Genomic DNA, 21,058 nt, shown 5'->3' on the forward strand with positions numbered 1-21,058 from the left:
TGATGACATGTTAAGAATACATGGTAATGTGATTTTCCACATTCTATTTTTGACAGCTATAGTGAACCACTGAATTAAATGGAAACTGGGGGTAATAAAATTCCTGTGTTTTTTTACTCCTACAAATTGCATCTCAAAGATATTGCACAACAAGTGTCAAGAAACAAAATACAATTTACTATAGTGGACTTTTAAAGGAACACTATGGTTTTAGGAATATAAACCTGCCACTAGTCAGACATAGGTCCCACCCAGTTTGCAATTACATTTTTTCTAGAGATGTCAATGTCCAATCCAACGCTCCTCAAACAGGAGCATTGGGGACCTAATGTTCATGCATGGTGAGTGTTGTGCACTCATTCAAATATCTCCATAGGAAAGTATTGAATTGTTGCTTTCCTATGTAGGCTTCCGTGCCATGTGATCGAGTTTGACTACGTCAGTGGTGCAGAAGCACCTCTGGTAGAATTTACCCTGCAATATAAACATGTTTCTAAAAAACTGCAGTGCTTTACATGGTACGGTTAAAAGGACAGGGACACTGCACCCGGACCAATGTATTGAAACAAAGTGGTGTGATTGACTACAGTGTCCCTCAAGTCCCCTCAAGACTATAGTGTCCCCCTAAGTTGAAGGAAGGCCCCATACACACCTGGCATCAACTCTTATCACATACACTCCTGCACAGAACTCGTATCCAGATTTCTACGCAGCATACCAAGATTACATGAAAACTTGGACAAAATTGAAACAAGTTGCCTTGAACATTTGTTTTGAGTTGCGCGATTGACAGCTATAAGGAGCCAACAGAAACCTACATCTATTTTTCCCAAAAACTCAGAGCCATCCTCAGAGCTCAGAGTAGCAGCAGATTGCGGTATACATCAGCATTGCAATGCTTAGAGTGGCTCTTTGACATGTATGGTGGTGCTTTTTTTTTTACAAATAGTGATGTCCCGAACAGTTCGCCAAGCGAACGCGGCGGGTGAACATATGCGATGTTCGGTCCGCCCCCTATTCGTCATGGAGGTGGGAGGTTCTGGGAGTGAGGGTCTGCTGCTGATTGGCTGGAATGTGTCTGCTGACTGTGAGGTACAGGGTCAAAGTTTACTCAATGATGACGAATAGGGGGCGGATCGACCATCGCATATGTTCGCCCGCCGCGCTCGCCATGAACAAGCTATGTTCGCCGGCGAACAGTTCCCGGCGAACTGTTCGGGACATCACTATTTACAAACCATCCATTTTTAGAACATTTTTTTTTAGTTGCAGCAATTAAAACAGAACACCGTAGGTATGAGCATGTTGCAATTATCCACAATTCACTGCTCAAAACAGGTGAAGAAGCACAGGTACACACTGATGCAACATCTGTCTCATCTGCTGGTGGAAGAGTTAGTCGGATTCTGATGATGAAACATGGCACTGTTGGCCATTGATGAATAATTGAGTCTTTTTACGTTTTATTTAAATCACAGTGTCTGTAGGCACAGAAATATATTGAGCAGAATTTTCACAATTCAACAACAAGAAAGCTGTTGATTAGCTTTGAATTTAAGCTGGTTTTACATTTTACAGCATTACCTGTGAACTTTTATTATATTATTAGCTGTCACAGCTGGGTTCCACTTCACATAGAGAAATTCTTTGGAATGAGCAAAGTAGAGAAAATTAAATTAACTACATGTTTGGTTTCTCAATTACATTTTTTTTCTTTTTTACTGCAAACAGGCCTCCTACATTTCCGTACTCAGTAAATCACTGGGGTTTGCTTAGATACAATAGAAGGGTTTATTCAATAACAGGTTATTAAAGGGACTCTGTGCGCACTGCAACTGCTTTGTCTCATTGCTCATTGCAGTGGCTATTAGACTTGGGCACCGCCGAAATATTTGTTTAATCCGAACCACATTTTGTCCGTTTGTTCATTTTTCGGACGAAATTCGGTAATTATTTGCGTTTTGAATTTCATTTGGACGAAGGAAATTCCAATCCGTGCCACGGCTGCTTCTTGCATCCATTTAGGTGATAACTCCATAAATTGGTACCCTGTTGGGACTGCCATATTTAAGGGTACCAAAATATGGAGCTGTTTGGTAGATGACAAAATGGAGAAGCCATGTTTAAAAAAGTAGACCTTATGATTCAACAACTTGTAGAATCACCTTAATGCAGCAATGACTTGAATTACTTGTTTTCTGTATGACTTGATCAGTCTCTTAAGTCATTGTGGAGGAATTTTCACCCACTTTTCTTTACAACATTGCTTCAGTTCGTTGAGATTTACTGGCATTTGTTTATGCAGAGTTCTCTTAAGGTCCCGCCACAGCATTTCAATTGGGTTCAGGTCTGGACTTTGACTGGCCCATTGCATTTGATTCTTTTCTTTTTTTTTTTTAGCCATTCTGTTGTATATTTGCTGGTGTGCTTGAGACCATTGTCCTGTTGCATAACCCAAATTAGGACAAGCTTTAGCTGTCAGACAGATGGTCTCTCATTTGACTCTAGAATACTTTGGTAGACAGAGTAGTTCACGGTCGACTCAATGACTGCAAGGTTTCCAGGTCCTGTGGCTGCAAAACAAGCCCAAATCATCACCTCTCCACAACCGTACTTGACAGTTGGTATGTGGTGCTTGTGCTGATATGCTGTGCTTGGTCTTTGCCAAATGTTGCGCTATGCATTAAGGCAAAACATCTTTACATTGGTCTCATCTGTCCAAAGGGCATTGTTCCAAAAGTCTTGTGGTTTATTCAGATGCAACTTTGCAAACCTAAGCTGTGCTAGCATGCTCTTTTAGAACAACCCTTCCAAACAAACTATACTTGTTCAGTCCTTTTCTAATTGTACTGCCATGAACTTTGACATTTAACATGCTAACTGAGGCCTGTAAAGTCTGAGATGTAACTTGAGTTTTTTGCAATTTTTCAGAGCATTGCATGGTTTGACCTTGGAGTGAATTTGCTGGGACATCAACTCCTGGGAAGATTGGCAACTGTCTTAAAAGTTATCCACTTTTGAACAATCTTTCTCACTGTAGAATGATGGACTTTACATTGTTTGGAAATGGCCTTATATCCCTTCCCAGTTTGATGTGCAGCAACAATTGCTTCTCTAAGATCATTGCTGATGTTTTTCCTCCTTTGCATTGTGTTAACACATAACTGATTTCTCCAGACCAGCAAACTGCTAAACCTATGTTTTTTTATAAAGGTGGCCACCTCTGCTAATGATCAATTCATTAATGGCATTTGATTAGCAGCACCTGTCTGCTCCTCATCCTCTTAATTCCGGTGGAAGCAGTAAGGGTGTACTTATTTCTCACACATGGCTTAGTTAAAAAAATCATGGTGTAATATGTCATGTGTTGGCCTTCATCTGAAGGGTTGTATTTATCTAATTTTAAGACATGCTAAGGAACAGATGCTTGTTATTATGTCTTGATATGTAGAACCATATAATTTTAAGAGGTGTACTTTCTTTTTTCCATGACGGTATACATATAGATATATTCAGTAATGAATTGCTATCTGATAAAATACCGTATATACTCGAGTATAAGCCGAGTTTTTCAGCACATTTTTTGTGCTGAAAAAACCCAACTCGGCTTATACTCGAGTCAATAGTCTGTATTATGGCAATTTGCATTGCCATAATACAGACAGGGGCTGTGAGAGATGTTACTTACCTCTCCTGCAGCTCCTGTCAGCTCTCTCCTCCTCCACGCCGTCCGTTCAGCACCTCGGTCAGCTCCCAGTGTAAATCTCGCGAGAGCCGCGGCTCTCGCGAGATTTACACTGTGAGCTGACAGAAGAGCTGACCGGACGGCGCAGAGGAGGAGAGAGCTGACAGGAGCTGCAGGAGAGGTAAGTAACATCTCTCACAGCCCCCCTCTCCCCCCCACTGAACTACCAATCCCACTGGACCACCAGGGAAGGAGCCCCCCTCCCTGGCACACTAGCAAGCAGGGAGGGGGGACAAAAAAATGTAGTAATAAAAATAAATAAATAATATACCAAAAAAAAATGAAAATAATAATAATAAAAATAGTCATAAAAAAAATAATATAACAAAAAAAAATTAAAAATAATAATAATAAAAAATATATTAAAATGCCCACCCCCCACCAAGGCTCTGCATCACACTCTGCATCACACACACACTGCACTCATATACACACTGCATTCACACACACACACACACACACACTGCACTCATATACACACTGCACTCACACTGCATTTATACACACACACTGCACTCATACATACACTGCACACACTGCACTCATACACACACACTGCATTCACACACACACACTGCACTCATATACACACTGCATTCACACACACACACTGCACTCACACTGCATTCATATACACATTCCATTCACACACACACACTGCACTCATATACACACTGCAGTCACACACACGCACTGCACTCACACTGCATTCATATACACACTGCATTCATATAGACACTGCACTCATACACACACTGCACTCATACACACACTGCACTCATACACACACTCTGCAAATAAAAATTCAATTAATATAATTTTTTTAGGATCTAATTTTATTTAGAAATTTACCAGTAGCTGCTGCATTTCCCACCCTAGTCTTATACTCGAGTCAATACGTTTTCCCAGTTTTTGGGGGTAAAATTAGGGGCCTCGGCTTATATTCGGGTCGGCTTATACTCGAGTATATACGGTATCTGGATTTTGTCAGAAAAGGCTCTCCTAAATTCCTTTACTTAATGTACTCCCGATGTTGCTGATCACAACGATATTTGGTGTAGCAGAATCATTTTTTGGCTACCAGTTTACGAAATATTACTAAATCACACTAGCAGTCTTAGTAAATAGATTATATCTTTTTATTCTTAAAATAAGATAATTTACACAATTAATGAATTTTCAAAATAACTTAATTGCCTAATCTTTCATTAACACAAACAGAGATTTACACAATAATATAAAGAAGTGCACTTCATTGTCACACAACTCATCACACTTTAGGCAGAGTTTACATTTGTATGTAATATGTTACATCATATTAAATTAATTTTGTCCAGCCAATCAGACTAATTTACACGATTAATGTCAGGAATCCAGACGGAGTGTTGTACCGATTCGGTCACAGCATTCTAAGGCACTTGGCAAGTTAGCAAAATATTTGTGTAACCCACACTGACAGATTCACTGTATGTTCTCCATGTGGTTAATTAGGAATCCAAGATTGTCCTCCTAATGTCAGACTATTGAAGAAGAGATATGTTTTATAAAGGGTTTGATATCTCAAGAAAAGTAATCAGAATTGCACTGACATTAATTTTATCTGGCGATGTCCATAAACAGGACACATACGTGCCACTTGTAAGCCTCTTCAAATGAAGTTAACTCAAGTCTTTATTTTCATTTTGGAAGCTGGGGAGGTGATTTAAAGAGGAAACATGCTCAGAGTGTTCCTTTGCACTGAGTCTCAAGGCTGCAATACGGGGTGGCTTCCATTCATCTGTAGCAGGATCTTGGAGAAGGGGAAACTGGGACTCTGATGTTGGTGAGACTGGATTTTTCATCAAGAGCGAGGACGATGTCACCAAAGGGTTTAAGATGCTGAGGAACCTGCAAAATGAAATGTAACAGATTAAACATTGACTTGCGGATCACACAAAAACAGGTGCATGGTTATTTATCTATGCTGGTCTGCCATGTGATATTTACAGCTGGGCTAAGTTCCAAGCATCTAATGGCCCTTATGAATATTCCTGGGGTAATAAAGTAACCTTTCACTTAACAGACGTATGTATTGGAACATACTTGACACTTCAATTCACTACTAAACTCTGTCAATATTTGTGCTTCATTACTGGGTCAGTTTGCTGGATCTAAACTACATGGTTTTAGCCAAAATATAAAAAAAATGCCAAATAAATGTTCTTTAATAAACAATGAAATCCTGTGTATGACCTCAAATATACATTGAACAACCAGTGGCAACAAATCTTTTTGTGAAGCTATGATCCTTTTATTAAAGGTAAACTTGTTTCCATTTTTAGAAATTACTGGACACTCCCCTGCCCAAATATATATTTAAAAATAATAATAATACAAATTACTATTTAGTAGTAAATCTAAATTTTTTTTTTGCAAAAGCTGCCGATCTCTTGTCTGCAGCCTTTACAAGCCCTCTCCTTTCCCAGCCCAGACTTTCTGTGGCTGTCCAATCAGACTTCCCAATTCAGCTCAATGAGATCTTTGCAAGGAATGTGCTCTGGGTAATTGCTGCCTCTTGAGTTGCGCTAACCTGAGTAACACAAGCCAGGAAATAACAGGGCCATTTGTCTGACTGAAATCCCCGAGGGGGTGTAACAATGTATAAAAGTTACAATTTAGCAAGCTAAACTGCTTTATGTGTCTGAAGTGTTTCCTTAAAAGGACACTATAGGCACCCAGACCACTTCATCGCATTGTAATGGTCTGGGAGCAGTGTTCCTCACCCATGCAATGTAAAACATTGCAGTTTCAAAAAAAAAAAATGCAATGTTTCCATTGCATGGTTAAGGCCTTCTATAGTGGCTGTTTTCCACACAGCCACCAGAGGCGCTTGCTGGTTCCTAGTGGAGCTTTTTGCATGAGGACGTCTAACGTCTTCAATTTCCACATAGTAAAGTATTGATTCAATGCTTTCCCAAGGGTAAGCATTAATGTGCACAGCACTTGCCGAGAATGTGCATTAGGTCCCACCATTGCCATCTTGGAAGGAGGAGACATTGCCAGGAACGAGAGAGCCTCAACACCGGAAAGAGGTAAGTGTAAACATTTCTGTAACCTTCTCATGCTCTGAGGTGGAGGGACTTATTAAATTAGAAACAGAGACACTATAGCGTTAGGAATACAGGTTTGTATTCCTAACGCTATAGTGTTCCTTTAAGGTTACAGCAGAAAAAAAATATATATGTTTCTCTCTGATCTCTCTTATGCACTATATAGAATTTCCACAAAAGCACATTACATCATTGAATCTTTCCATTAGGAAATATCTTATCCATCTCTTCATTGATCCAGCATACCTTGCTGTTTCTGTTGTCTTTAATTTTTGTACTCAGCAAATACCAAAAAGTAGAAAGTAATTTTAATAAAACTTGGTCTTCAGTCCAGTGGTAATCCAGAGGAATTTACTAAGTTTTCTGAGTGAACTAAGTTTGCACTCTTTACACACTTCTTACTGTGAAGGGAGAACACTGCTCACAGGAAAATTCATAGAGTGAAGTTGGTATTTTGAAAGTTGCGGAGAAACAAGTAAAGACGTGCTTTACCTTAATTTAAATCCTGAATGTCCTGTGTTAATCCTGCATTAGTCTCATGTCTCCCCCACTCTCCCTCCATGCAGCCCTCAGTACGCGTTTGCTCAGAGCCATCTAGATGGTCACATCAAAGGCTCTCTATGAGAAATCTTTGGCTGCATCGCGCAACAGCAGGCGTGAAGTCAGGAAAGAGCGCTGGATTTCAGGTAAGAAACACGACTTTTTGGTAGCAATTAGGACGGGGGACCAAAAGAATAATACCCAACAGGGCATCATTTATTTACAAAAAATTATATATGAGGGTTGGAGTAACCATTTAAAAAAAGTTAGAAGTGATTAAAATGGAATTGTTCTCTTTATGTTGAATGTGTATAAAGCTGTGTGAGTTGATTTTAATTGTTCATATTTTGACTATTTGACTATTAAACATCCACCATTACACTTTTTATTCTATACACAACACAGTGACATGGGAAGTAGAGGCTCTATTCTATAGAGAGGAAACATTGATGGGTGTTTCATAGACTATTAGTAATGTTCTTTGATTTTACTAGCAAAAATAATATTTTTCGTGATATTGTTATGTCTTTAGCATTGTACAAAAATTGTTATTTCTATGTTTTACACTATATATTGCATTAATTCTAGATGAATACCTGCAAACAGGGGTAGTTAAAGGGTTATTCCAACCACCATGACCACTTCAGTGATTTGAAGTGGTCACGGAGGTATAAGTCAGTATGTGCAGTATTTAGGCTTGAAACACTGCGCATACTGAGTTATCTACACGTGAGTCTGCTCCGGGCTGTCAATGTCAACTCTGTGCATAAAAAACATCTGTAGTCAGCGCGCGTGTCAGAGGTGCTCTGCCTGCAAGGGAAAGCTAGTTCTCTATTCCCACCCTCCCTCCCTGTGGGTGTTTCCGCCCAAATACCACTGTTAAAGAAGTGGGAAAAATTCTCCCTCCTTCATCCTCTCCACACCCTGCTCTCTATGAGAAGCCTCTGATTGGACCACGTGTGGCCGATGTGACGTCAACACCGGGAACTTCTTCGCCTGGCACTGGATTCCAGTTAAGTAAAATTCTTTGTTTTTGCATGTTTTACTGCAATTCGAGGAGAAGACCTTCTCCACAGTGCCCAATAGGCACCCAGGAAAGCCTCCCCCCCCCCCCACTCAAAGGTGACCCTTAAAATTACACAAAATAAGAAAACAAGATACAAAAAGAAGGAGGATATCAGGAGGGTATAGAATAAGGTACTTTAACAACAAATTTGAGATAGTCAGGAGTGGGATGATATGAGTTACTTAACGGATGGGCAAGGGTGGCAAACCTGATGAGTTCTCATAATTATATTTTAGGATGTGACCCCTGAATAAAACATTATTGTACCTTCCAAAGTAAGGACTCAGAATGGGGTTCCTGAAAAAGGAGGTCCAGGAAAGATTACTGAGTCCGAGTGGTCCCAACGGAGCTGTGCTAAAGGCAGAAGCTGCAGATGGCGATGTCCCGGTTGACAGAGGTTCTGTTTTCCAGGCAGGATCCACAAGAGGATTGGGATTTAAAGGGACGTCAAGATATAGTCCCAAAGGATGTCCCATAGCAAATCCAGGAACAGTGCCCATCAGTTCGGTTTTCTCCCGTTTCCTCCACTTAGCTCTTCGGTTTTGAAACCACACCTTTAATGGTACAAAATAGGAAGACACAGGAATGAAAAAATGAATTTCCAAATTTAGGATACAATATGCACACTGAAAAGATACCATACCTGGAAATTGTTTTCCAGTTCACCTATTTAAGTCCCAAATTTAAAAGCGTTCTTGAAATTACGACAATTAACACTTCATTGAATAACACTTTGTAATTATTATTTTTTTTTATAAAGAGACCCTAGAGTTTCAACTTAGATCTTACAATTTCCTAGTTAATTCTTCAAAATTCTCAGTTTTGCAAATAAACTCCAATGTGTATTTTTCCATATCCATTTTACAACAAACAAATGATATACAATTATTTTAACATGTTACTACACAGTGAAGATGGCATGTCTTTTTTGCATGCATTACACACTGATCAGCCACAACATTAAAGGAACACTATAGGTACCCAGGCCACTTCAGCTCACTGAAGTGGTCTAAGTGCATATAGTTCCAGGTCCCTTAACCATGCAATTGTATTTATTGCAGTTACTGATTAACTGCAATAATTACCTTGCAGGGTTAACGCCACCTCTAGTGGGACATCTGCCACCAGTATCTGGTGTTGTGTGCACGGAGGAGGGAGGTGAAGGGTTGGAGTGAACTCCGCAACGCCAGGATGCCCCCTGATAGATCAGCGTAAAATGTTAGGGACATGTTTTCAAATGTATATGGAAAGTGTCCTCGAATTGCATTTATCATAGCATATTTATCCTGCCCATTCTGGATTCGAATAACCAAGTCCCTTGGTGCTGTGGCTTTAGGGTTAAGCCCTTTTAGTACCCCTGTAACCCTCACTGTACTCTTCGCCAGATTTTTCTCTGGTTAAGAGTATTTTGTTTATATTTAAATATATAAATATGTTAATATATGTATGTAATTAATGATCTTTTTTTCACACATAGAAAGTGAGAGTCCTTATTTAACCTGCTAGTCTCCATCAACTAATCTCTTTCACACAATGAGCTAAACCCTGTATTGCAGGGCTTAACTCAGGAGAGCTAGCGGAAGTTCGCTTTCAGAACTTCCAGTTCTCTGGAGATTGTGGTGGAGGCAGGGACCCCCACCTGGCAGGCCCCAAATAAGAAGTCAAACCACTTTAAAGCGTCTTGACTTACAAATATTGAGCCTTGAAACAACATAGTTTATTGTAAATACATTGCACATCTTGACAATATATCAGTATCATACTGTACATCTGTGGCCAGGATATACCCCTGTAAACAGACCACAGACCGTGCTACACATAGCTGGAAGTTTCCACATCTCTGTTAAAGGGACACTCCAAAAACCAATACAACTATAATGCAATTTATAAGTTTTAGCCTCATTAATATTCTGGGTTTTGTTGCATGCTCAAATCTAGTTTTTACACAAAATAAAATATTTTTTTTCTAAATAAAAAGTGTTATTAGGCTTAAAAGACCCCAGCAGCAATGGTGTATCCTGGTTCTGTGCTGCCCTAGGCAGGACAAAACTCACCCCCCCCTCCCCCCCCGCACCACCCCCCGCGCCACCTTCTAAATACACACACATTCACTTACATACACGCATACACTAGCTAACAGACATACACACTCACTAACAGACACATACAGTCACTAACAGACACACACATTCACTAACAGACACACACACACACACACACACACTAACAGACACACACTCACTCACTTACACACACACTCACTAACACACACACGCTAACACACTCACTCACTAACACACACACACACACTAACACACACACATTAACACACACACACACACACACATTAACACAGTCACTTGTGTTTTTATGATATGATGTCATATTCCGGCTCCGGCATCACTCTGCGGGCGGCGTGTGAGGGAGCTGAGCAGAGAGCTCAGAGGGAAAATGCTCCCTCGCTAGCGCCGCCCGCACAGATTTTTACCTAGCCGCCCGCCTGCCTGGACTGTTAGCCGCAATGCCCTGGGCATCTGGGGGCAGCTTTTTTTGCTGCCCCCTGGAAAATGCCACCCAAGGCAAATGCCTTGTTTGCCTCGCGGCTAATATGTCCCTTTCCAGCAGCCAGGTGCCAGTATGACAGCGGTAGGAGTATCCTGGGCAGTACCCACCATTAGGATTTATTAGCAACTAAAAAAGAAGAGATTTTAATAACTCACACATTCCACAATATATAGCTATTAGTTGCAAACATGTCTAAAAACTTACAAAGTAATAAATCCAACCCAGACTTTAGTTACTACAAATAAACTATTATATAAAACAAAGCTTTTATCAAAGATAACCATATGGGGTGTCACATTCATCTTTCCAAGGGCTTTCTAAAAACACAGCCCAAAGATAAGACAAAAGAAAATTAAAACTAAATTAAAAAAAATACTTTTAATTAGAACTAATCATAAGTCTCCCTTTGTCACAATATCACCCATGCAAATTTCATCCACACCTCTTCAGACATGTTATACAGCCCTTAGTCACGCTCCCTTCACTCCAGTAAAAGACTTCTTTATCAAATGTATGTACATAGTGGTGTAGCGTGGGTAGCCAGTGCTTGGGGCAAGGCAAGTATTGCGCCCCCTAACCTGTGAACTGTTAGCACTCCAAGAGTCCCTTAACGGGCACCTAGATTGCCTCGATCCTCCTACCCTACACGATTTGCCTCCGTGATGTATATGACACTGATAGGTGCATAATTTTTTTCATTATCCTCACGCCTAAAGTAATGCATATACACATTACTTTAGTTGTGAGCTGGATTAGAAAAATTAAGCAACACAACTACCAGTGTCGCACACATCAGGGAGACGAGGCAGGTAGAGAAGGAGGAGCGGAGCTATCTAGGCGCCCGTTACCATTGTACTGGTATAATACCAATTAATAGGCATTTACATAATGCCTATGAATAGCGTGATTTCCCGTTTGAAGATACTGGCGGTATCTTCAAACCAAAAATCACGCTATTAATAGGCATTATGTAATTCACCAATAAGGATTACATGAGGTCAGCATGGCTGTAATTAGCAAGAAAAATACCATAAAACATTATATGCCCCATCTTGTTGAAATTCTGTGTAGAATATTTCAACATTGGGAGATTTTCTGTGTGAGGGGGAGGGTGCTCTATTTTTTATTCATTATCACTACTTTTTTTCCTTTGCTCCCCTAAGAATTGCACCTTCTGCACCCCTAAGTTTTTTGTGCCTAGGGCAATGCCCCTTGTGGCGCCACCCATGCTAAGCCACTGCATGCACACAGATCAGTCATTGACGGCACTGAGCGATCTGAACTACAAAGCAAAATGTATTAGAGGTAGAGAACACCCAGGGAGACTTATAGTAAGGATAGCATTATATGTTTGTAGTTTCTGTTTGTCTGCAGCCAGGTTGGGAAATATTCCTGGGGACTTAGCCTTAATTTAGGCAGAAAAGCACTTTTGCACAATTGATGTTTTTAATTGTGCCAATATCTTTGTGAGGGTTCCTTGTATTCATTTTTACCCACCATTGTAAATTAAAGTTTGCACTCTGATTCTCTTTATGTTTGTCTCTTTCATGTGAGGTTCCTTTTTCCTCATCAAAGTGGTAACTATAATTACCTTCACATTTGTGATTGTGGTGGCCTGCACTGTATTTTAACTTTGGGTTTTGTACAGTTTTTTGTGTGTGTATACTTTGCACTTTAATATCCCGCTCCCCCGTATTCTCATTTATGAAATACAAGCAGGTCACTCAGTGCTGCTATGGGCTGGCTGTGTACGTAAACTGATTTTAGGAAGTCTTTCTGGCATAAGGGGACGTGGCTAAAGAAAAACGCTTCTGGCAACAGGGCTCTGAAAAACACACTTTTTTTGTGCATGCAAGAAAAATAAAATCAATAAATAAATACAGCTTATCAATCAATGCATTAAAGTTGTGTTTGTTTAATCGCCATGTAAAATGCTCATTGTGGGCACAGGTGAATGGGAACACACGAGAGAATGGGAATGAAAGGTGCAATGCCTGGATAGTGAAGTAGAATGTACTCTGATTATGTCTGTTGATAGATGTACAATACTGACCTGAACTCTAGCTTCTGTTAGATCTAACCGCATGGCCAGGTCCTCTCTGTACAAGAAAAAAGACAGACGTGTCACTACTTTTTCAGCTGAGCGAGAGAAAAATGTTTCTATAGATATTTATAGAATTTAATGCTTAGATTACCATGCTGGAAATGTAATTCAACTAGTTTGACGCCCTTGTGTTAAAATATTGTTTTCTGCATAAACTGCTTGTCAAAGCATGCTTGGGATGGAACTCTGGGATCAGTTTGTGTTTGGGCTCTAACTGATTCCGTCTGTCATATCTTTCTAATCCTTTCTTGGAAGAAGAGGGAACCAGTAGTTATTGGAGAATTTTTGGTATCAATGTTAATTTCTTATTCTGGATTCAATGATATGACGCAATGCCGGAGCAGTAAGGCAATTTCTGCACATGTGCTCTCTCATGGAAACATAGAAACATAGAATGTGACGGCAGATAAGAACCATTCGGCCCATCTAGTCTGCCCAGTTTTCTAAATACTTTCATTAGTCCCGGGCCTTATCTTATAGTTAGGATAGCCTTATGCCTATCCCACGCATGCTTAAACTCCTTTACTGTGTAAAAAATATTTCTTTTTGAGAAGCATTAAACTGGCTGGGAGATCATAACTGGTGAAAAGCTCATAGAGATAGAGCTGAACAGTGGAGAGGAGACCATTTAACCCATGAGATTAAAAGTAAGTAATTGCTTTAAATTACAGGAAAGGGGAGGCCGAGTAATCTAAATGCCATTTACAACATTCTAGAATTATACATAAATTAATTTTTTTATACTGTTGGAGTGTTCTTTTAACCTACTCATTTAAATGTTAATATTTACGGAAAACGTAACAATTTAATTTATTTCGTGGTGTAAATCAGATTTCAGAACTCAGCATTCCTGAACTCATAATACTTTCTTACAAAAAATTGTATCCTTATTTTTAAATGAATATTAGCACCTAACAGTGGATAACATATCAACTATCCTAATTATGCGGATTTAGGGATTTGCCAGTTTAGTTTTAACCTCCATATTGAATATTTGAGAATAACCGGGACCATAAAGGCTGGTTGGAAGCATGGCATGTCCAAACATACATTGTGTATTCCCCTATCATTCTAAATATATATGACAATATAAATGCCAAAATAAGTATCACAGTCAAAATATATTGACCTGGTGAAAACATCTGGATAGTGGGATTTCCTGAATGCCCTCTCGAGTTCCTCGAGTTGTTGGTTACTAAAGGTTGTTCGATACCGACGTTGCTTCCTTTTCACTGTACCAGTAAGCATAATGAGTTCAGAGCTACTAGAGGAGCGTTTAGAACTTTCGTCCCTTTTTTCTTCAGAATCAATCTTTTCCTTAGTGGAGTCCACCACTGAGCTGTCCCCATTGTCCCCTCGCTGCCTGTTTGTAACATTATCTTCCGCCATGAGTTGGACATTGGTTCCTGCATTACAAATTAACCTTGATGAAAGCTGTGCGTCTGTTTCCAAAACTGAAATAAAAGAAAATATTATAAATTGGCTAGCTTTATATTTTGTAGGAAAATTAATTATCAGTAGATTATATATAGTACATTGCTGAAAACATCTCAATTTAGCATAACTTTAGTTAACATGTGACTTTAAAGAGACACTGTAGGCCAGGGATAGGAAACCTTCGGCACTCCAGATGTTGTGGACTAAATCCCGCATAATGCTCTTACACCCATAATGCCTGCAAAGCATCATGAAAGGTGTAGTCCAAAATATCTGGAGTGCCGAAGGTTGCCTATGCCTGCTGTAGGCACTTAACAACTTAGTTTTACTGAAGTTGTTATAGTGCCTGACATCCTGCCTCCCCAGATCTACTCCCAAAATCCAATATTAAACTAAATAGAAGGCTTAGAAGTGGAGTGTCAAGCCACATCCCATAATGAGTTTATTTTAAATTTTTTATAATTTAAATTTTTTTTATTTTACATGGGGCGCTGGGGCTAATTGATAAAGGGCCTTGGGACTGCAGTGTTAGAAATACAGATATGTATTCCCAATGCTACGGTGTTCCTTTAAAGGACCACTCTAGTGCCAGGAAAGCATAGTCGTTTTCCTGGCACTAGAGTGCCCTGAGGGTGCCCCCACCCTCAGGGACCCCCTCCCGCCCGGCTCTGGAAAGGGGAAAGGGGTTAAATCTTACCTTTTTCCAGCGCTGGGCGGAGAGATCTCCTCCTGCTCTCCTCCTCCGATCCTCCTCTTCTCCTCCCCGTCGGCTGAATGCGCACGCGCGGCAAGAGCTGCGCGCGCATTCAGCCGGTCACATAGGAAAGCATTCATAATGCTTTCCTATGGACGCTGGCGTGCTCTCACTGTGAAAATCACAGTGAGAAGCACGCAAGCGCCTCTAGCGGCTGTCAATGAGACAGCCACTAGAGGACATAGGGGGAAGGCTTAACTAATTGATAAACATAGCAGTTTCTCTGAAACTGCTATGTTTATAAAAAAATTAGTTAACCCTAGCTGGACCTGACACCCATACCACTTCATTAAGCTGAAGTGGTCTGGGTGCCTAGAGTGGTCCTTTAATACATTTTTTGGAAAACCACAAAACATGACAAGTAAGGATTTAAAATCCATTAGTCATTTTACAACTCCAAGCACTAATATCTGTACTAATAACACCAGATAACACAATAAATTCTGGTCTGGCCACTGCAGTACACAGGACATTATTTTTGGATTACTGTCTGGAACATACATAGTATCGTAATTTACATCATGTGCATAAGAGAATTACATTGTTTACTAGACATTGTTTACTAGACAAAAATTAACTGATTCGGCGGTTCATCTTAATAACAAATGACTGAACCGAATAAGTCCCAAATCACATGATGGATGCAATTGTCCCATTTGATTCGGTCATTTCATTGATTCAGAACACTGAAAGATCAAAATTAAGTTTAGTAGATAGCTCCATAATTTGGCATTCTTTTGTGGGACTACCCTATCTACGAGCACCAAATTAGAGAGCTGTTTAGTAAATAGCTCCATTGTCTGATATCCTTAAATATTTCCATCCCATGTAACGGTCCCAAATTAGGAAGCAACCGACTAAACAGCTGAAGGATTAAAATCAAACAAGACCCTTTTCTTCAGCTGTTTATTTGATAGCTGTACCTTCTCTATCTTGACATTATTGCCACGTACAGGTTGCATTATAATATCCTTCGATCATTTTGGTAGATGCACATACCCACAATCAGAATTTATTTTTGTCAACCCTATTGCATGTAACAGATTTTTCTTTCATTTGAACTATTTTTTAAGGCCGTGTACATCCTGTAAAAATGGTATCATATAATCCTTCAAAAAAAATGTTTCCTCCAATATTTCTGTAAAGATTGAAGACATAAATGAATAATCAAAGTTTCATTTAAAAAAAATGATTTGTAGCAAAAAGCAACCAAACAATGTAACTTTAATTAAATAAGGCAAATTGCTGTATTGACTTTGAGATCTAATCTGTTAATTACAGGTTTCAACTGAGTGCTACACGAAGAAATATGCAGTAGTGAAGGGGTTAACGGCAGCAGACTGTATGCTAAGATTATGCATGGTCTGAATTCTCAATTGCCATGATAAATGGCAATTAAAGATTCAAGTTATGTATTGAATATAAAAAGTAATGCTACGCACTGTCAGTTTTTTAATGCATTTCCTCTATTAAACAAGTTACAAAGTTACCCTAGCTAGTCTAACAATGAGGCCAATGTTTTATAAACAAGGATACAACAAACTATTCTAGAACACTATTTTAAAATTTCTTGTTAAGGTGGTATAGAGAAGAGGGCAAATCACAAGTCAGCATTAGTGAAAAAACGTGTTGGAAATAGAACGGGACACAAGTTAGTGTTTGTTCAGAGTTAATTCAAAACTCCTTGGTGGATGGTGACGAAGATATGACTTACAATGAATGTGCAGTGTCTATGGTTGTTTATTATATAACAATGTTCAAATGCATGACATGTTACTTGGCTTCTGCACAAGTTAATATGCTAACGAGCTATCACTATGTCTACCAAGATGGAAAAAATAAAGAATTATAAAATTTCTTGTTAAAGGACACAAAGATTTTAAAAAGGAAAATTTGAATGTTAGCACATCCAAATAACGTATATCATTAAGCAGAGACTTTGTTGTTATTTCATGTTTTACAATCTCTGTGGTCACATCATCCGTGTGGTTTATGCCCGCTATGTATAAAGAATAATGCATGATTTGCCACTGTGCACTACAGGGGCCCCTATTCTCCGTTAGAATCGGAACAATTCTACAAATTAGCTAAACATCTAGCTGTTAGCTGCTGCCTTTTTAATTGAACTATCTGAATTAAATCAGTCCTGGGCATCAGATGAAATAGTTGATGTCGGGGACTGTAACTCCCACAAATCTTGAACAACCCTGTGCCCTGCAGGTGTTATCATTAAAACCATATACATAAGAAACCACACTGTGTTCTTTTCTTTCGTTTATAAACACACTGCAACAATAACTTAAATCACTTTGAAAACCAGATAACTCTCCGGTCTCAAAATCACCCAGAGATTTACCTTATGATGACTCACCATAGTTCTGCCCTAAATAGCCAGAACGTAAACATATAAAAAACCAACACCTCCCCCAATTGAATAGGCAGGTGGGTTGGGGAAGCAACTTCAGCACAAAATCGCAGGTGCCCACTTCACTATTGTTTCCGCTGGCACTAAGCTGTTATCTCAGAACAGCTTATATAATAGGTTCGTTCCCGCCGAAAAATGTCATCACGGACAAGTGTTTCAATTGGAACACTGGCCGCATGGACATTCAGAATAACAGCTGACCTCGAGGGGATCGCTCCTGGCGCCAAAGCCGATGCACTTGCGACGCTCAGCGAGCCCATGTCTCTCACAGCGTGCGTGGGATAGGCATAAGGCTATAATAGACTTAAGATGAGGCCAGGGACTAATGAAAAGTATTTACGAAATATTGGGAAGACTAGATGGGCCGAATGGTTCTTATCTGCCGTCACATTCTATGTTTCTACCCCACAGTGTTCATGAGCACATGGTAAATTGACCATGCGCTGTCCTCATTAGAAGCAGAGAAGGATTAAGATCCCAAAGGGCCCTACACAAGTTACCAGATTGGAGCTATCCTTCATTTTCCACATATTGAAATATATATGTAACCAAGCAATATTTAGTCCTGGGACACCTGAATAGTCCCTGGGGACATAGCTGTCTATATAAGGTCACCTTATATTTAAAATCCTGCTCTGGGGGGGGCAAGAAATTTCCTGGTGCTGGCCAAACATTAAAACTCTTATTTCTTCCATTACTCTATTACGAACACTACCCTTACTCCTAATAATAACCCTCCTATAATAACACTTACCATAATGCCAACCATAACACTATCAGAGTTATTTAGTAAAGTGAGAATTCAAAGTGAAATCAAAGTAAATTTCAAATTTCAAGCCAGAGTAGTTGAACTGAAAGCATAGCAGGCTTAAAGATTGTTTTCCAGCTTGGCTATGTTAATCTTAAATTTCAAATTCACTTCAAAATCAAACTCTAATCCCAGCCCCAACTGTAACTGTAAATCCTAACACAGCATGTTTGCTGATCAGATAATTCCCTTCTTCCCAATAATTAGCAGAGTCTCTTTGCAGGGGTCATTTACCCCTTAAGGGGTCACTGTTAAAAGGACCAGATCTTACTATTAACAGTGAAGCCCGAGGAAGTGTACGTACAGCTGCTTACTATAATCAATATCCTGTAAGATACATCTTTTAAAACGATCCCTATTTGATTTGTGCAAAAACATGCATTCCTAACTGCACTGTAACAAGTGTATCTACAGACCGTGCTGTTAGTCTGCAGGACTACATTCAGATACACTTTACACCTCAGTATCATGATACCTTTATTACACGCTACATCCCCCCAAACTGCAGCCCAACACACAGCCCAAAGACTCAGAGCTCTACTCACCATCCAATGAGTCATGGGTGAAGTTTCCTGAGGGTTCCTTTTTGCCTGCTGAGTTCCTGGACCTCCCCAGGATTCTGTCTATGAAATGTGAAGTGAGGAGATGCTGTGCAGCAGGTTGGGACACTTTGCTGGTCTCCTCAGCTGAAGGTGCTGGTGTATACATGGTGACTCTATCCTGGGCAGTGTGGGAGCAGTAACTCTGCCTCGAGCTGTCACTTGGGGACATTCTCCAGGAGTGGAAATCTCATTGGTCCTGCCGGTGTCCCTCACATCCTTTTCTCAACATCACTCACACATGTCGTCAGGACTGGGTGGGACTTACAGTGACATCTTTTTATTTTTTTTATTCAGTAAGTGTTGAAAGTGTTTGAGCAACACCACAGAGAGGGAGAGGGAATTGTACTGTAACTAATTGCTAATGCCCTGTTCTGTCAGAATGTAATTTACTTGTGTATTCAACTGCGAGGTCCATTAAAAGGGATTTGAACTATATGCAGCCATTAACAACTGGGGAACTCGTGAATACTGCATATTTTCACCTACAAAGAGGCTTCACATTATCTATCATCCATCTGTCTGTCTGATCCATCTGTCTGTCTGATCTATCTATCTGTCTGATCTATCTATCTGTCTGTTCTATCTATCTATCTATCTATCTATCTATCTATCTATCTATCTATCTATCATCCTCTCTCTCTCTCTCTCTCTCTCTCTGTTTTGCTGAGGTTAAGGGTTAAAATGAATTTATTTATTATTAGTTATTAGTGTGTGTATGGGTAGCATGGTTTTAAGGTTGGTGTGGGCTAAGATTAAGGAGGATTTAACTCTGTGGTACTTGCTTTCAACGTGTTGTAGACTGTAACTCATGTCACTGTCAGCCAGGTGAAATTTTGCTGAGGATTATGGCTCAGAATATATAATATAGCATAAACGCTACATATTAACATTATTTGGGTGTCTTATGAGGTAGCCCTATGTGCATGTAGGGAGATTTTAGGAAATAATATTGTATGACAAACATTAACATCCCACAGAATGGCAAGCTCCAGACATCATAGGCAGAGAAAGATATCCAGGTGTCCCGAAAGAAAGATAATAAAAAATATTTCTTCAATTTCTTGAACAGAGGGAGGCGAGAGTAAGCGCCCATCGGGAGGGAGAGATGGAGGAGAGAGCTAGCTTCCCCTTGCAGGCAGAATGCTGACTACAGATGCAAAATGTGCACAGAATTGACATTGGCAGTCTGGAACTTTCTGGGCTGCCAATGTCACGTGTGCTAGGCATGTAACTAGCCCCCGGAATACAAGTGCACATAACTCAGTATGGGTAATTGGGTATTGTTTCAAGCAGAAAAACTGTGCCTACATTCTCCTGTCACCATGACCACTTCAAATAACCGAAGTTGTCATGGTGGTTGGAGTAACTTTTATCTGCTAAAATATAGTTGGGACATGCCAAAGGACCTACTGTGATATTTAAACCATAGAGGTAGGCCCCATTATTTGTATTTATATGTATTATTTAACATCAGCAGGTCTACAGCTTTTGCAAACTGTTTTGTCATATAGCCCCTCAAAAATTATGTAGAAAAAAAATGCATGAATATTTTGTAGGGTGTATATATACTAAATGGTTCAAAAATACAAAAATAAATAGAGTGTTTTTTTTAATGTGTTAGTATGCATATAAATTTAGTTTTTATAACTACATTTTACTTAAAGGGACACTTCACTGTTCAAATACAAAATACATTAAATTCACTGTTTAGTAGATATTTTTGAAATGACAGCATGCATGCTTTTAATTATACATTTCGTAAATTGGGTTATATCTAAACAACTCTTGCAAAACCTGTATTTCTCTTTTCTGCAGCCTTTGCAAGACTCCCCTACTAACCTCTAACAGACGTACTGTGACTGTCCAATGACACACATTCCAATGCAGCTCAATGAGAAGTCTTTGCAAGGCAGGTGCTCTGAG

At 39.6% G+C, this 21,058-nt stretch overlaps 1 protein-coding gene across 1 annotated transcript; it reads right to left on the bottom strand.

The window, feature by feature from the left end:
• Nucleotides 1–5,032: 5,032 nt before the first annotated feature.
• LOC134573674 (aristaless-related homeobox protein-like) lies at nt 5,033–19,298 on the bottom strand. The gene is made up of 5 exons (XM_063433456.1): nt 19,079–19,298; nt 14,239–14,563; nt 13,059–13,104; nt 8,708–8,994; nt 5,033–5,632 (listed from the first exon to the last, which is right to left on the bottom strand). The coding sequence occupies exons 1-5, from the start codon at nt 19,239–19,241 to the stop codon at nt 5,404–5,406; spliced, it is 1,050 nt and encodes a 349-aa protein (XP_063289526.1). The 5' UTR covers nt 19,242–19,298; the 3' UTR covers nt 5,033–5,403.
• Between the last annotated feature and the right edge of the window lie 1,760 nt (nt 19,299–21,058).

The sequence above is a fragment of the Pelobates fuscus genome, chromosome 9 (assembly GCF_036172605.1).
Source record: "Pelobates fuscus isolate aPelFus1 chromosome 9, aPelFus1.pri, whole genome shotgun sequence".
Taxonomy (NCBI): Eukaryota; Metazoa; Chordata; class Amphibia; order Anura; family Pelobatidae; genus Pelobates; species Pelobates fuscus.

What these genes read in the sequence shown, in the direction of transcription:
- LOC134573674 (XM_063433456.1), bottom strand. Translation starts at nt 19,241, where the DNA reads ATGTATACACCAGCACCTTCAGCTGAGGAGACCAGCAAAGTGTCCCAA. An exon ending in CACCCATGACTCATTGGATG is followed by an intron (nt 14,564 to 19,078) that starts GTGAGTAGAGCT and finishes CTTTTATTTCAG; the next exon opens with TTTTGGAAACAGACGCACAG. An exon ending in TATCCAGATGTTTTCACCAG is followed by an intron (nt 13,105 to 14,238) that starts GTCAATATATTT and finishes TTTCTTGTACAG; the next exon opens with AGAGGACCTGGCCATGCGGT.